The 17960-nt window shown below is 46.8% G+C and overlaps 1 protein-coding gene and 1 non-coding gene across 3 annotated transcripts in view; one reads left to right on the top strand and one right to left on the bottom strand.

The window, feature by feature from the left end:
* SGSM1 (small G protein signaling modulator 1) overlaps positions 1–17960 on the bottom strand; it is a 210490-nt gene that overhangs the window by 22967 nt on the left and 169563 nt on the right. For both annotated transcript variants that reach the window (XM_050745897.1, XM_050745898.1), the window contains 5 exons: positions 17378–17506; positions 11226–11408; positions 9558–9626; positions 6293–6880; positions 1345–1469 (listed from right to left, as the gene is read on the bottom strand). In XM_050745897.1, the coding sequence (XP_050601854.1) occupies positions 1345–1469; positions 6293–6880; positions 9558–9626; positions 11226–11408; positions 17378–17506 (1094 nt within the window). The remainder of the gene's footprint in view (positions 1–1344; positions 1470–6292; positions 6881–9557; positions 9627–11225; positions 11409–17377; positions 17507–17960) is intronic.
* On the top strand, positions 2086–2156 carry LOC126929915 (small nucleolar RNA SNORD56). The gene has a single exon (XR_007717347.1). It is a non-coding gene; the product is annotated as a small nucleolar RNA SNORD56 (small nucleolar RNA).

Genomic DNA, 17960 nt, shown 5'->3' with positions numbered 1-17960 from the left:
CAGGAGGCGGAGGTTGCAGTGAGCTGAGATCTCACCACCGCACTCCATCCTGGGCCATAGAGCGAGATTCCATCCCCCCACACACAAAAAAAGTACATTCATATTATGTTATACAATATATAATCAATTAGATATTACTAAATTGTTAGTAGTCGTTAATTCTGGGTAAGTGGCACTGATGGGCAGAGATGAAGGGAGAAGTTTCTCTTTCTATCTTACGACCTTCTAATTTCTTTGATTTAGGTTTTTGTTTTGTTTTGAGACAGGGTGTCATTCTGTTGCCCAGGCTGGACTGCCGTGGTATGATCACAGTTCATTGTTCCTCAACCTCCCAGGTTCAAGCCATCCTGCTGCCTCAGCTTCCCAAAGTAGCTATGACTATAGGCGCACACCATCATGCCTGGCTAATTTATTAAAACTTTTGTAGAGATGGGGTCTTGTTATGTTGCCCAGACTGGTCTCAAACTCTTGGCCTCAAGCGATCCTCCTGCCTTGGCCTCCCAAAGTGCTGGGATTAGAGTTGTCAGTGATTTAGATTTTTAACAAGCATGGGTTACTTTCATATTTTAAGAAATACCAAAAGTAATTTTTTATTATTTTTATTACTTTTTTAAGAGATGGGGTCTCCCTCTGTCACCCAGGCTGGAGTACAATGATGCAATCATAGCTAACTGCAACCCTCTAACCTCTGGGCTCAAGCTACCCTCCTGCCTCCACCTCCCAAGTATCTAGGACTACAAGTGCATACCACTATGTCCAGCTAAATGTTAAGTTGAAAAAAATTATTTTGTAGTGACAGGGTCTCACTATGTTGCCAGGCCAGTCTCTACTTTTTTGAAGTCTGTGAGGAACTCAAGTGGTCTCAAGTGATCCTCCCACGTCAGCTTCCCAAAGCGCTGGGATTACAGGAATAATATCTTTTTAGTGAACAGTAATGAACAGTCTTAGATCTTGGCTTCAAGAAAAACAGAAGAAGAACAGATTCTACAGCCAGAGAGGCGTGGCTATGAGTTCCCGCTCAGCCACTGCCTGATGCCCACTCAGCAATGAGGCTCTTCTGGAGCCTCCACATCGTCACCTATAAAAGGGGTTAATACCTCGTAGGGTTGAGGAGTAAGTGAGCGATGATAGTATAGGCCTCAGGACAGTGGCTGGTATACAGTAAGTGCTTAATAAATGCTCTATATTATTGTTGTTAAATTGTCACTGTGAGCTAAGTAAGATTCCACGTGAGTACGATGCCAGCTTCAGAAGCTGACATAACTTCTAGGTGGGCCCCCTATGTCCCCCATTTCACCCATTCCCCCTCCCCATCCCCTAGATCCCCTCGCTGCTCGCAGCCACCTGCACATGATGTTACGCAGCTTCTCCAAGTTGGCGGGAGTGAAGTACCAGTAGTTGCGGTCACACCTCTGCACATCCTTCTCGATGCGGTGCAGGTTCACCGTGTACAGGTCCAGCAGCTCTGGCTATAGGCCACCGGGGCGGGGGGTAGGGGGAAGAGATGAAAAATTACATCTGAGTCCCCACTGGGAAGCAGCAATCCTATCTCCTCCTCCTAAACCTCTCCTGTTGTCACTGAAAATACATCTCCTACCTGGACCAGCCAGGTGTTTGATTTTGTTTTTGTTTTCCGGGAGGGTGTCTTTAATTTGCAGGATGGACATTCTCCCTCAGAGAGTTACAACTATAGCTGGAAGTGAACCTCTCCCTGCTGAAAACTGGACAAGGAGAATGAAGAACTGAACAGAGGTCAAATTCTGGTAACAAACCAGCCTGGCTGCTTGAACAATTAGCTTAATTTCAAAATCGCTCAATGATATGGCAAGAAAATAAGAAACATTTAAGGGCCAAAAACTAACCCAGAAATGTGAGAAAACACTAAAGCTGGCCTCTGCCTTAAGGAAAGCTAGTCAAGTGGGAAAATTTAAGCTTAGATTTAATTGTTTTATGCTCCCCCACCCAAGCTGAAGATCTAATAAGAGACCTTCCTACAGGAAGGTAGGACCCCAAAGAGTCACACTCTCAGCAAGGAAAAACTAGAAAAACCCACTAATATTTTGGGATCTCAAAACAATTGCCTGTCCACAGTGACAGCAGTATTTTTCATCCACAGTAGTTCACCTTATGAATGTTGACACTTTGGGTCTGAGTGAAACAGCAACGATACCTGACTGCTTATACCTTGATCATAGTCATTAAATTAAATGTAAATGTTATCTCCCTGGATAATTAAGAGCCACAAATCAGGTTTGTAACTCATGCGGTTTATAACCCAAACTCCCATTACCTGGGTGGTCTGAAAGATCAGAGAACGTAGCTGTCATCTCAAATTTGTTATTTCCCTAGTACTAGAAAGAAGCAAAAGAATACCCCTCTCTTGAGGCATCTACCTTCCACCTGGGTCTTAAATAGTTCAGCAGATAATATCCCAAGAAATATGAGCTCGTGTTCAAAAAAAATCACAAAACACTCAGAGAAAGAAGGTGCCCAGAGTGACGGTCAGCACAAATACAAGACAACAGAATCAGAGCCATCAGGGCCTCAGTTGTTAGAGGTATCAGAAACAGATCATAAAATAAGTATGTTTACTGTATTTAAAGAAATAAGGCAGGGCGCCAAGGCTCACGCCTGTAATCCCAGCACTTCGGGAGGCTGAGGTGGGCAGATCACTTGAGGTTGAGAGTTCGAGACCAGCCTGACCAACATGGTGAAAACCCATCTCTATTAAAAACACAAATTTAGCCGGGCATGGGTGTGTGCTTGTAATCCCAGCTACTCGGGAGGCTGAGGCAGGAGAATCGCTTGAACCCAGGAGGCGAAGGTTGCGGTGAGCCAAGATCATGCCATTGCACTCCAGCTTGGGCAATAAGAGAGAAACTCTGTCTCAAAAATAAATAAATAAATATATAAATAAATAAATAATAAAAGAAAAGGTTAACAGTAAGAACAAAAGCTGGTGTGCACTGGTTCACGCCTGTCATCCCAACACTCTGGGAGGTCACAGCGGGTAGATCACTTGAGGCCAGTTCAAGACCAGCCTGAGCAACATGGCAAAACCCCGTCTCTATAAAAAATACAAAAAATGGTCGAGCGTGGCGGCTCACACCTGTAATCCCAGCACTTCGGTAGGCCGAGATGGGCGGATCACGAGGTCAGATGGAGACCATGTGGCTAACGCGGTGAAACCCCGTCTCTACTGGAAATACAAAAAACTAGCCAGGCGTGGTGGCGGGCGCCTGTAGTCCCAGCTACTCGGGAGGCTGAGGCAGGAGAATGGCGTGAACCCAGGAGGCGGAGCTTGCAGTGAGCCGAGATCACGCCACTGCACTCCAGCCTGGGGGACAGAACGAGACTCTGTCTCAGAAAAAAAATAAAAATAAAAAAATTAGCCAGGCGTGCTGGTATGGTACATCCCTGTAGTCCCAGCTACTTGTGGGGCTGAGGTGGGAGGAAGGATCGCTTGAGTCCAGGAGGTGAAGGCTGCAGTGAGCCATGATTGCGCCACTGCCCTCCAACCGACGGGACAGAAGGAGACTGTCTAAAAAAAAAAAAAAAACAGAACAAGAGACTATATGAAATAATCAAGTAGGTCATTTTATAGCATATTTGAAGAAAGGCCAAATAAAATGTTAAAAAAAATATTAAACACTAGAGACAGGTGACAGAAAATAAAATATTCTGGAAGAGAGAATTGCTCAATTGAAAGGCGATCTGAAGAAACGATCCAGAATTCAGCACAGAAGGACAAAGAAATGATAAAAAAGAGAAGCAAGCCAAGCGCGGTGGCTCATGCCTGTAATCCCGCACTTTGGGAGGCCAGGGCGGGTGGATCACGAGGTCAGGAGATCGAGACCATCCTGGCTAACCCGGTGAAACCCCATCTTTACTAAAAATACAAAAAAATTAGCCGGGTGTAGTGGTGGGTGCCTGTAGTCCCAGCTACTTGGGAGGCTGAGGCAAGAGAATGGCGTGAACTCGGGGGGCGGAGGTTGCAGTGAGCCGAGATCGTGCCACTGCACTCCAGCCTGGGAGACAGAGTGAGATTCTGTCTCAATCTAAAAAAAAAAAAAAAAAAAAAAAGCGAAAAATGTGGAAGTCACTGAGGTACGTGCTTCATCTAAGAGAGTAGATTAAGAAAGAGAAAACATGAGTGACACAAAAGAAAGCTCAAGATCAGGACGGAGGAAGATCGTGAATGATAACGACACATCAGGTGCAGTGGAGTGGAGGGCGTCAGTAGGCTTTTGGGGAGAAGTCCTTGGACACATAGAATAAATGAAAAACCTGGTATGTTTGAATGTCTGAAGATAGATTTAGGAAAGTGGCAAAGACTTCTGGGGGTGAACTCACTTTAAATATGCAGCAAACTAAGAAAAAGAAAACAGGAAAATGAAAACACATCTAGGAAAAACAAATTTTTTACAGGAAAGACAAAAATTAGGATGGTTTACTACACGGCTTACATATTACTCTGTTAAAATAATGCAAGCACTGACATTTACAGTAGATGCATAAAATATTAACACTGTACACATTTTTTTTTTTTTTGAGATGGAGTCTCGCTCTGTCGTCCAGGCTGGAGTGCAGTGGCCCGACCTCGGCTCACTGCAAGCTCTGCCTCCCGGGTTCATGCCATTCTCCTGCTTCAGCCTCCCGAGTAGCTGGGACTACAGGCGCCCACCACCATCCCCGGTTAATTTTTTGTATTTTTAGTAGAGACGGGGTTTCACCGTGTTAGCCAGGATGGTCTCGATCTCCTGACCTCGTGATCTGCCTGCCTCGGCCTCCCAAAGTGCTGGGATTACAGGCGTGAGCCACTGCACCCGGCTAACACTGTACACATTTAACTAAATCATTACATAACTATATTAGAAGGACAGGGACGAGAAGGTGTCACGTGTGGTGAGAGCTGGAAGTTGGGAAGAAATGGGAACTGAACCATCCTCTTTCATAGTGGGAAGTCACTAGAAAATGTCTGAAACTGAAAGAAAGAGAGATCAAGAAGCAGCAATGCCAGTGTGTTAGAGACCTGGGGGCAAACACCAAATAATTTGGGCAGAATAAGTAAAATGATTGCCTCTGTGGAGGGTTAAATAGGGTGAGATGGGCAGGTATCTTCTGGGTTTTATATCCAGCCTTTTCTGTGTTTCACTCTTTATGGGCTTGCCTATCTTTGAAAGAAATAACAAGTTCTTTAAAAAATAATCATAAATATGATCCTCCCTTTCAGTTGATGGCCTTTGGCTTGGGCTTTCTAGTAAGAAACCAAACTTGAATATTTACAAAGTATTGGACCTAACTCTAAATCACGATGCTCATGACCAAGGCTGCTGTTGACTGACTGCTTACTATGTGCCAGGCACACAGGACTTTAACTCATTCATTCTGAAAACAACTCAGGAAGAGAAGTAAGACACACACAGAAAAACTCAGGCTCAGAAGAAAAAAATGACTTGCTGAAGCTGGGATTTGAACCCAGGGCTGTTGACGACAAAGCCTGCCTTTTTTTTTCTTTTTTTCTTTCTTTCTTTATTTTTTTTTGAGACAGAGTCTCACTCTATCACCCAGGCTGGAGTGCAGTGGCTGGATCTCAGCTCACTGAGATCTCCTGCCTCAGCCTCCCGAATAGCTGGGACTACAGGCACCCGCCACCACGCCCAGCTAGTTTTGTATTTTTTTAGTAGAGACGGGGTTTCACCGTGTTAGCCAGGATGGTCTCGATCTCCTGCCTTCGTGATCCGCCCATCTCGGCCTCTCAAAGTGCTGGGATTACAGGCTTGAGCCACCGCGCCCGGCCTTTTCTTTTTGTCTTTTTTTTTTGGGAGACAGAGACTCACTCTGTCGCCCAGGCTGGAGTGCAGTCGCATGATCTCGGCTCACTGCAAGCTCTGCTTCCCGGGTTCACCCCATTCTCCTGCCTCAGCCTCCCGAGTAGCTGGGACTACAGGTGCCCACCACCACGCCCAGCTAATTTTTTGTATTTTTAGTGGAGATGGGGTTTCACTGTGTTAGTCAGGATGGTCTCAATCTCCTGACCTCGTGATCCGCCCATCTCAGCCTCCCAAAGTGCTGGGATTACAGGCGTGAGCCACCGTGCCCAGCCCCCATTTTAAAATACTGTATTATCTTCTCTCCCAAATGGGTTTCTACAGTGAATCCTCCATGATGGAAAAAATGCAACGAACCAGAGGTCTGACTCTGGGGTCATTCTGGATAATGGGCTTGTAGTACATCTCACCCTCCTGTAGCTGGAAAAAAGGAAATGGAACGGAGGGTCCTGGTGACTTACAGAGTAGGTGACGCCGCTTGAAGACACAGGGGACACCTCGTTGGCAGAAGTAGTCACAGCCAGAGAAGCCAGGGCAGGGAAGAGACTTTCCATCTCAGGCTCCTCCGAGAGGTTGTCCTCGCTGTCTGCCTGGCCACGTTTCTCTGCCTCGCTGCTCCTCCAGCCCTCTATCACGACATCGTCCTTTTCAGGCAGGGCCACGTCCAGGCTGCCCGTGATGGACATGAACTCGTCCATGCTCTCGTTGGCCAGGAGGTCGCTCTCCAGGCTGTCCTGCACGGCCAGCTCCTCCCGGGGAGCCTCATCCTGGGATGTGGTGGCCTCGCTGCTCTGCCTGTCATCCACGCTGCCATCCCGAGGCCGCAGCACCGGGGGAGTGTTCCGATGGGCATCCAAGACACTGTCTTCTGTGCTCAGACTGGGCTCCGAGTGCTCTGAGAGGCCCGAGGAGAAGTTATGGGAGGAAGGATGACCCGAGTCTGGCGAACAAGTGCCATTCACTAGGTTCCCATTGGGGATCTTGGGCTGTTTCTCCTCCAATCTGCCTTCAGCCTCCACCTGCTCCACCTCATCCACAGACTCAAACACCTGAGGACAAGGTGCACAAAAACACATGGACCAGCATGTCCACTGCAGCACTACTTACAGCAGCAGCCTAAATATCCAACAACAGGTGATCGGCTTAAATATGGATCAAGCATGCACTGGAATACCATACAGTCAGTGAAAAGAGTGAGGCAAAGTAAAGTGTAATGTATGCTCCTATTTGTGACGAATAAGAAAGTGGTCTAGGCTGGGCGTGGTGGCTCACGCCTGCAATCCCAGCACTTTGGGAGGCCGAGGCAGGCAGACTGCTTGAACCCAGGAGTTCGACACCAGCCTGGGCAACACGGTGAAACCCGGTCTCTGCAAAAAATACAAAAAATTAGCCTGGTATGGTGGTGCACACCTGTGGTCTCAGCTACTTGGGGGGCTGAGGTGGGAGAATCACCCGAGCCCGGTGAGTCCAGGCTTCAGTGAGCTGTGATCATGCCACTGCACTCCAGCCTGGGTGATGGGAGTGAGGCCCTGTCTCAAACAACAATAAAAACGTATTCTATGCATAGAATAACCCAGAAAGAAACAAGAAAGTAATGCAGTTGAGTCTGTTTGGTTTTGTTTTTTGAGATGGAGTTTCTCTCTTGTCGCCCAGGCTAGAGTACAGTGGCACAATCTCGACTCACTGTAACCTCCACCCGCCGGGTTCAAGTGATTCTCCTGCCTCAGCCTCCCAAGTAGCTGGGATTACAGGCGCCCACCACCACACCTGGCTGATTTTTGTATTTTTAGTAGAGACGGGCTTTCACCATGTTGGCCAGGCTGGTCTCGAACTCCTGACCTCAGATGATCCGCCCACCTTGGCCTCCCAAAGTGTTGGTATTACAGGTGTGAGCCACCGTGCCCCGCCTGCAGTTGACTCTGAGAAGGGGATACTGGGGAATCAAAATAAGGTGAGACAATAGCTTTTCATCATACAGACTTTTACCATGTGTACATAATTTTATTTTTATGTATGTATGTATTTATTTAAGATGGAGTCTCGCTCTGTTGCCCAGGCTAGATGGAGTGAAGTGGCATGATCTTGGCTCACTGCAACCTCTGCCTCCTGGGTTCAAGTGATTCTCCTGCTCAGCCTCCCAAGTAGCCGGGATTACAGGCAAGTGCCACCATGCCCAGCTAGTTTTTGTATTTTTAGTAGAGTCAGGGTTTCACCATGTTGGCCAGGCTGGTCTTGAACTGCTGATCTCAGGTTATTCACCTGCCTCAGCCTCCCAAAGTGCTGGGATTACAGGTGTGAGTCACCACGCCCAGCCTCATGTAAACATAATTCTTCTCATTAAAAAAATTAGTTTACACACGGAAAGGCAAAACAAAACAAAAACAAAAAAAGAAACAAAAAAAACCCTATTACTTTTACACCATGCGGTTGACTACTATGAATCAATTTTTAAAGTTAGATAATACATGAAATACTATGAAAAAAATCTCCAGAACACATTTTAGAGATTTTTTTGTGATTCTTTGTGTCCTTAGGTCATATCAAGGGTACACAGTTAAAGATCATGTTCCAAAGTCACTTGAAATATTTCTTCCCTGCGTGTTTATGTCACCAACTTGATCTATGGTTAGCTTCATGTGTTTCTGTGTTTTCAAAAACCTCTTTTTGATTCAATTGATTTAAATTATGTAAAATATTTACCTAGCTTCAGAGCCAGAACCAGAGGGTTTTTTTAACTCCAAAATCAGAATTAAGAAACAGGGCATATTCAAGGAAATGTAGCTTCTGTCTGCCCCTCCTCTCTTGGTAACCATTCTGATTCGTTTCTGGTTTCTCCTTACACTGTTCTCCAAAATGGAGGCAAATACATACAGACATTAATATTGCCTCTTCTTACATAAAAGGTGACAACACACTATGCATGTTTTAGCACTTGGCTTTGTGTGTACATGTGTGTGAGACAAGATCTCACTCTGTCGCGCAGGCTGGGGTGCAGTGGCGTGATCATGGCTCACTGCAGCCTCAACCTCCTAGGCCCTGGTGATTCTCCCAGCTTAGCCTCCAGAGTAGCTGGGACTACAGGCATGCACCACCATGCCCAACTAATTTTTTTTTGTATTTTTTGTATTTTTTGCAGAGACAGGGTTTGCCATGTTGCCCAAACTGGTCTTGAGCTCCTGGGCTTAAGCTATCTGCCTATCCTGGCATCCCAAAGTGCTGGGATTGCAAGTGTGAACTACCGTGCCAAGCCAGCATTTTTCTTTAAAAACGGAGTGAGATTGAGTCATCTCTTTTCACTGATTGAAATGGAAAGTTGTTGAACAACATATATGATGGCACTTAAGTACACTTTTTTTAAAACTATCAAACATTGCTATAGATTATCTACATATTTCTGTGTATGTACAGGCATGCAGAAGGTTTTGAAAGGAACACAGCAAACTGATGATAGCGGTGTTATTTCAAAGGAGGGCAGGCAGAGATTAAGGATGATCAAAGCAGACTTTGACTTTCTCTGCAATGTTTTAGTTTTTTGCAGGGGTGATAGATCCATATATTTCTTGCATTACTAAAACAAAAAACAAAAAAACAATGTTTAATGCTAATATAAAAAGCTAAAACAAATGAAGCAAAAAGTGACCTACAGATGACGGACACCCAATCCCCATGACCCCAGGTGGAAGGGAGAGGCGTGGGTGGGAGGGGGCGGGGCCTCCACAAGGTCACCTGTGTGCTGCTGCTGGAGTCGCTGTGCAGGCGGATGTTCTGGTGGCCCGAACTGCAGCTCTGGGAGGACTGAGAGAAGAAAGAGCGGGAGGGAGGGAGGGTGAGGCTGCACCCTTGCCCAGAGTAGGAAGGACTGCTGGGTTGGGAGCCCAGGAAGTCTTGTTTCATCTCTATTCCTAACTTGCACAAGTCCTCCCTCAGAGCATCAGTTTCCTAGCTGTGAAATGAAAGGAGGGGACCACTCCCTGCTTCCTGGAGCCTCTTCAGAGACCACTTTGACCTCTAGGTTCCCACCTCTCACCTCTGCAACTACAGCACCCCGCCTTTAACTTCTCTGTAACTGAGACTTCTTGCTAATATTTCAGTTCAACGCACAGAGTAACTGGTTCTATTAATGGTTCCACATTTTTTTTTAACCTGATCCCTGTATACATGCTTCTGCCCTATAAACTCATAGTCCTTGCCTACTCTAACACTAGACGTGGCTGTGTTGCTTGCTTTTGTCAATGGGATGTTAACACACTTGATTCAGGAGAGGCTTAGAACACCCTTGTGCATTTCTGCTTTCTCTCTGCGGCATCTGCTTTCACCGTGAGAGCATGTCCAGGTTCATTTGCTGGGCAGTGGGGCACGTGGAGCACAGCTGAGTCACCCCAGACAAATAAGAGAGCCCAACCAAGATAAACAAATGTTTTAGCTGACCAGCTACGGACAGCCAGTGACGGAATAAGCCTCACCCAGCCCAGTGAAGAACAGACCTTCCCAGCTGACCCACAGAGTTGTGAGCAAAAATAAATGCTGACTGTTGGAAGTCACTGATTTTTGGTGGTTGTTTGTTACATACAGTTATTATGGCAATTGATGACTGATACAATCACTGGTGAAGGGAATTAACTTTTTTTTTGAGAGGGAGTTTCACTCTTGTTGCCCAGGCTGGAGTGCAGTGACGCAATCTCGGCTCACTGCAACCTCCGCCTCCCGGGTTTAAGTGATTCTCCTGCCTTGGCCTCCCAAGTAGCTGGGATTACAGACGGCTGGCTAATTTTTTTGTATTTTTAGCAGAGATGGGGTTTCACCATGTTGACCAAGGCTGGTCTCGAACTCCTGACCTCAGGTGATCCACCTGCCTTGGCCTCCCAAAGTACTGGGATTACAGGAGTGAGCCACCACCCCTAGCCAAGAATTAACTTTTTTTCTGAGCTCCTACTTTGGGCTATTAAACTGGAGGTTCTGGCAGTCTGTCTGTGTCACTGGAACATTCCTGATATCCCAGGATATTCCTGATAGTACCTGTACATAGTAGATACTCAATAAGCATTTGTTGAATCAATGAAAGTCAGGCAGTGTACCAGGCACTTTATATACATCATCTTGTTTGGACTCTACACAAACCTCCTCTACACCTGATTATTCCCATTTTACAGATGCAGAAAACTGAGGCCCAGAAGAAAAGTTACTGGTAGGAAACCCCAGAACTACAAAATGGTGGGACTAGAGTTTGAACTCAGGTTTGATTCCAAAGTCACCCCACACTCTTAAAGAAAAAGCCAGGGGTGAGACTGTCACCAGGCCCCAGATACCCAGCCTTCACCACTTTTAGAACAGCCCAGTGAAGCAGACCCTGACCGTCCCCAGTGCCCATGCTCCCCGAGGCCAGCTGCCCATCACCTCGTTGCTGATGGTTGAGTCCCTGTGCAACATCCGGTGCAGGTGGCTGTCCAGGCTGGCCCCAGATGAGCATTTGGCCAGGGCGGCCGCATGGGACTCCCGCTCCCTCTGCCGCACGATCGCCTCGCAGCCCAGCCACTCAGCCATGGTCTGTGCGTAGCAGGCATGAATCTGCTCGTCCACCTGCCAGGGCAGATGCAATGTCACCTGAGGTGTCAACAAAGGGGCCCATGGGGAGGGCCAGAGCAACCTGGAAGAGAGTGACTCTGACCCATCCAACATTCACGCAGTTAACATCCAGCACATATTAACTGAGCACCTACTATGCTACTCCTAGCACTGGTTAGGCTCTGAAGACACAGAGGAAGCAAGGCTACTTCTTTCTTTATTTCCCTCCTTCCTTTATTCATTCATGCACACATATATACATTTCAACTACTGAGTCCCTACTATGTGCTAGACAGTACACAGGCCCTGGGGATATAAAAGTGAGAAGACTGTTGCCTTTTTTCTTTCTTTTTTTTTTTTTGAGAAAGACTATTGCTCTGTCACCAGGCTGGAGCGCAGTGGCGCGATCTCGACTCACTGCAGCCTCCCAGATTCAAGGGATTTTCCTGCCTCAGCCTCCCACGTAGCTGGGACTACAGGCATGTGCAACCACGCCCAGCTAACTTTTGTATTTTTTTTTTTTTTTAGTAGAGACGAGGTTTCACCATGTTGGCCAGGATGGTCTTGACCTCTTGACCTTGTGATTCGCCCCCTCAGCCTCCCAAAGTGCTGGGATTACAGATGTGAGCCACCGCACCTGGCCAAAAGTGAGAAGACTGTTTCATTCTTTTTTACTACCTTCCCTCTCTCTTTCCTCATTCATTCATCCATTCATTCACTCATTCATTTAATTTGATAAGTACCTATTACATGCCAGGCACCACTAGCCATATGGAATACAAGATGAGCAAGATGCTAACCTTCCTCCACCCATCCACTCAATCAACGCATGACCTGAGGGCCTCCCATGTGCCCCACATGGGCTACAGGTGCTGAGGATACAATACGAATAAAACCAACCCTCTTCCTTTCCTTACAGCAATGGCCTTACAGAAGGGCCACAGATTCCCAGCTTTTTCCTTGTGGGATTCAACCAAGAGGTGGGGAGCTTCCACTGTCCCGGAGTGACACAGCCCAGGTAACAGGCTCTGCGTCTGCCAGACCTCTGGGCACCATGGGGACAGATAGGCTGACTTAGGTTAAGGAGAGGCAGGAGGGGAAAAGAGAGGGTGGGGAGCTCGACCCTCTCCTATGGTTACTCAGGACTTCGGGAGGGGGACTCAGGTCCATCCTGCCCAAGGGCCTCGCCTGAGCCGCTCCCTCCTGCCCACTTCCCTGAGACTCCTTCAAGCCCTCCCTACCCACCTCCCAATTCCCACTGCCATCCTAGGCCAGGGTTATACCACTTTCACCTAGATGCATGGCCCCAGCAGCCTCCATCCAGGTCTCTGTTGCAGCCGGGCCCCTCCGATTCATGCACCACTTAGCAGTCGTGATCCTTGTTTCCTCTCCAGCCTCCTCTCTCACTGCTGCTTCCACCATCCTAGTCCTGGATGTCTCAGCAACTCACGCCCACCATGCCCTTCCTGCCCCTCTCTAAACCCACGCGGACACACGCCACGTCACGCTGGTCTCCCCTCCAGACCTCTGCCTGTGCTGTCTTCTCTTCCCTTCTTCACCCTCTTGGCCTGAAAAGTAATTCCTTCCGATAATATAGGAACAACCAGCTCCTCCAGGAGTCTCCTCTGACCGCCTTCCCACCTGCCCGGCTTAGGTGCTTCCCATGTGCTCCTGCAGTCCTTGGGGCTGCCTCAATCCCACCAGGGACCACCACAACCCCCACAAAACTGGGATGGACCTCACCTAATGCGCTTCTGCGTCCTCCAGCTCTGAGCATGGGGCTCTGCACATCAGAGTTGTCAGTTACTGACTGCCCAGGAAGCCATCAGGCATGGGTGAAGTGTGGAGGGGCCTCACACCAGTACTGAGATGAACAGACATTTCACTGGCATGGGTCCTTATAATACAGAACTACAGAAACTTTCTGCTTTCAACTCTCCTTCAACTTTTCTGATTACTCCAGGGAGAAAGGGCCAGTCTGGTGCTCCTGTGCTTCCCACACTTCTCGATACTTTATAATCTCCCCTCCATCCTTTATTTATTTATTTTTTTTAAGATAGGTCTTACTGTGTCACCCAGGCTGAAGTGCAGTGGTGCAATCATAGCTCACTGCAGCCTCCAACTCTTGGGCTCAAGCAATCCTCCCATCTCAGCCTCCTGAGTAGCTAGGACTATAAGCACATGCTACCACGCCCAGCTAGTTTTTAAATTTTTTGTAGAGATGGGGGTCACGCTATTGTGCTCAGGCTGGTCTTGAACTCCTGGCCTCAAGCAATCCTCTTGCCTTGGCCTCCCAAACATAATCTCCCTTTTTAACAAAGAGAGGACAAGCCTTAGGCAGGCTATAACATCTACTTAGAACAGAATTGCACCATTTAGTCTTACTCTATTTTTATAGTTTCCTTCTATTCACGGCCAGTTATACTGGCTTCCTGTTTATGGCAGGGATATAAAATATCTTTTAAAGTAAGTTGTATAAATCTTAAGTGAGTCAATTTAAAGACAAATTTAAGTAAATAATAGTACAAGTGATACAAGAATATAGAGTGTAAAATACCACCAGATTTTAGGCTGGGTGCGGTTGGCTCACGCCTGTAATCCCAGCACTTTGGGAGTCTGAGGTGGGTGGATCACAAGGTCAGGAGTTCAAGACCAGCCTGGCCAACCTAGGGAAACCCCACCTCTACTAAAAATACAAAAAAAAAAAAAAAAAAAAAAAAAACTAGCCGGGCGTGGTGGCAGGCGCCTGTAGTACCAGCTACTTGGGAGGCTGAGGCAGGAGAATCGCTTGAACCCAGGAGACGGAGGTTGCAGTGAGCTGAGATTGCACCACTGCACTCCAACCTGGGCAACAGATCGAGACTCCATCTCAAAAAAAAAAAAAAAAAAAATACACAAGCAGATGCAAAACCTGGTGAAATTCTAGTAAGGCCTGCAGTCTAGCTACTTGTATTGTGTCAACGTTAACGCTCTGCTTTTGACAGTATACTTTAGTTACATAAACTGTTACCACTGGGGAAAGCTGGGTGATGGGTATCTGGGACCTCTGTTACTATTTTTGCAGCTTCTTGTGAACTTATAATTACAGATGCTTCTCGACTTATGATGGAGTTATGTCCCAGTAAATGCATCATAAGTTGAAAATATCTTAAGTCAAAAATCCATTTAAGGCCAGGCGCGGTAGCTCATGCCTGTAATTCCAGCATTTTGGGAGGCCGAGGCAGGCAGATAACGAGGTCAGCAGTTCGGGGCCAGCCTGGCCAACATGGTGAAACCCCGTCTCTACTAAAAATACAATAATTAGCTGGGCGTGGTGGTGGGCACCTGTAATCCCAGCTACTTGGTAGGCTGAGGCAGGACAATCACTTGAACCCGGGAGGCGGAGGTTGCAGTGAACCAAGATTGCGCCATTGCACTCCAGCCTGGGCGACAGAGCAAGACTCCGACAGACAGAGACTCTACCTCAAAAAAAAAAAAAAAACCAAAAAACAGAATATGAAAACATTTAAAATTACACATGTGTTATAATAATCAAGACAGAGTGGTACTGGCAGAAGGATAGATTCACAGATCACCAGAACAGAAGGGATAACCCAGAAACAGACTTTGTCGTTTTGTTTTTTTGAGACGGGGTCTTGCTCTATTGCCCAGGCTGGAGTGCAGTGGCGTGACTTCGGCTCACTGCAACCTCCACCTCCCAGGTTCAAGCAATTCTCCTGCCTCAGCCTCCTGAGTAGCTGGGACTACAGGCGCCTGCCAACCTGCCCAGCTGATTTTTTTTTTTTTGTATTTTTAGTAGAGACAGGGTTTCGCTATGTTGGTCAGGCTGGTCTTGAATTCCTGACCTCAGGTGATCCACCCGCCTCAGCCTCCCAAAGTGCTGGGATTACAGGCGTGAGCCACCACAGCCAGCCCCAACTGTTTTTGAACAGTGCAAGAGCAATTCAATGGAGGAAGGACATCTTTTCAACAAATGATGCTGGAGCAATTGAAGACCCAAAAGCAAAAAATGAACTTTGACCTAAATGACAGACTGTATATATAAAAAAAAAACCCTCAAAAGATTTTATGTCAAATGTAAAATAGAAAATTTTTAGGATAAATCATAAGAGAAGATCTTCAGGACCTAGGGCTAGGCAAAATTTTCTTTTTTTTTTTTTTGAGACGGAGTCTTGCTCTGTCGCCCAGGCTGGGGTGCAGTGGCCGGATCTCAGCTCACTGCAAGCTCCACCTCCCGGGTTTACGCCATTCTCCTGCCTCAGCCTCCAGAGTAGCTGGGACTACAGGCGCCCGCCACCTCGCCCGGCTAGTTTTTTGTATTTTTTAGTAGAGATGGGGTTTCACCGTGTTAGCCAGGATGGTCTCGATCTCCTGACCTCGTTATCCACCCATCTCGGCCTCCCAAAGTGCTGGGATTACAGGCTTGAGCCATCGCGCCCGGCCAGCAAAATTTTCTTAGACTTGACACCAAAAGCATAATTCACAAAAGGAAAAATTGATAAACTGAGTTTCATTAAAAATTTAAAGATTTGTTTTGCAGAAGACCCTGCTTACAAGATGAAAAGTTACAGACTGGGAGGAAATATTTGGCAATCACCTATCTGAACAAAGGACTGTTATCAGAGTATATAAAGGACTCTCCAACTCCACAGGAAAACAAAACCAAACAATCCAATTAGAAGATGGGCAAAAGACATTAGCAGACATTTCACCAGAGAAGATACACGATGGCAAATAAACACATGAAAAGACCTTCAACTTCACTAGCCGTTTGGGAAGTGCAAATTATAACAATGAAATCTCAATTATCCGTGTCAGGTGGCTGAAATAAAAAATAGTGACAAGACAAAACTCTGGTCAAGATGCAAGTGTGGATCATTCCTATTTTGCTGGTGGACACAGAAAACGGTATAGCCACTGCAGAGGTGTGGAAGTTTATTTTCTCCCCTTAGAGACAGGGTCTCCCCATGTTGCCCAGGCTGCACTAGAACTCCTGAGCTCAAGTGAACCTCTTGCTGGGACTACAGGCATGTGCTACAGTGAAAGTTTGTCAGTTTCATATAAACATGAAACTGAACACGCAACTACTATATGACCCAGCAATTACATTCTTACTCATTTATCCCAGAGAAATGACAATTTATGCTCATACAAAAACTGTACACGAATGTTCATTACAGCTTGATCTGTAACAGCCAAAAAACTAGAAACAACTCAGCTGTCTAGCAACAGGTGCTACAGCCTATCATGGAATACTACTCAGCCATCAAAAGGAATTCACTCTCGATACTCTCAACAACTTGGATGAGGTTTTATGCTGAGTGAAAAAAAGTCAATCCCAAAACGTTACACACTGTATCATTCCATTTATATAATATCCTTGAAATGATAAAATTATAGAAATGAAGAATATATTATTAGTGGTTGCCAGGGATTGGGGCCAGGGTGTGGGTATGGGGGAGGTGAGTCTGGCTATAAAAGGACAACGTGGGGTTCCTTATAGCATCAAAAATGTTCTGCATGTGGGCTGTGGTGATGGACACAGATCTACACACGTGAGAAAACTGTAGGGAAACACACACACACACACACACACACACAAATGAGTACAAGTAAAACTGGGAAAGTCTGATTAAGATGAGTATATTATACCATGCCAATACTCTGGTTCCGATATTTTACTACCTTACAGTTTTGCAAGATGTTACCATCAGAAAAAAATTGGGTAAAAGACGCACGATATTTCTCTGCATTAATTTCTTACAACTACATGTGAATCTACACTTAGTCCAAAATTTAAAAGCCTAAAAATTGCATATGTGGCTAGTGTTATGTTTCTATTGGACAGCGCTGCCTTCAGGTTCCCATCTTTCCCATATCTCCCTCCCCTTCCTTCGTCCAGCATGAAACCAGAGCTCCCCAGCCCCACAGTATCTGGCTCCTTTTGTTGCGAAAGACCCCAGTGCCCATGGTGGGTAACCGACCTCTTTCCTTTCCGTTTCCGTCATCCCGAACTGGTAGTGGCCCAGGAGGAAGGGCCACACGGCCTTGCGGATCTCAGGCTGGATGCCCCCATAGTAGATGAGGCGCAGCAGCTCCCGCTCCTCGTAACTCTGTGGTGGGTGGGGAGGAGCAAAGAGTTTGGTCAACAGAAAAACAGGAGGTGGCTTTAGTAGAGACGGAGTTTCATCATGTTGGCCAGATTGGTCTTGAACTCCTGACCTCCAGTGATCTGCCTGCCTCAGCCTCCCAAAGTGCTGGGATTACAGGTGTGAGCCACTGCACCCAGCCACCCTGAGCTATCTTCTTTTTTTGAGACAGAGTCGCTCTGTCACCCAGGCTGGAGTGCAGTGGTGTGATCTTGGCTCACTGCAACCTCCGCCTCCCAGGTTCAAGTGCTTCTTCTGCCTCAGCCTCCCGAGTAGCTGGATTACCAGTACTTGCCACCACATCCAGCTAATTTTTGTTTTTTTAGTAGAGATGGGGTTTCACCATGTTGGCCAGGCTGGTCTCAAACTCCTGACCTCACGTGATCCGCCCTCCTTGGCCTCCCAAAGTGCTGGGATT

The sequence above is a fragment of the Macaca thibetana genome, chromosome 10, assembly GCF_024542745.1.
Source record: "Macaca thibetana thibetana isolate TM-01 chromosome 10, ASM2454274v1, whole genome shotgun sequence".
In the NCBI taxonomy this organism is placed as follows: Eukaryota; Metazoa; Chordata; class Mammalia; order Primates; family Cercopithecidae; genus Macaca; species Macaca thibetana.
Note: the sequence above shows the minus strand (reverse complement) of the source record. Positions and strands in the feature narration are given on the sequence as shown.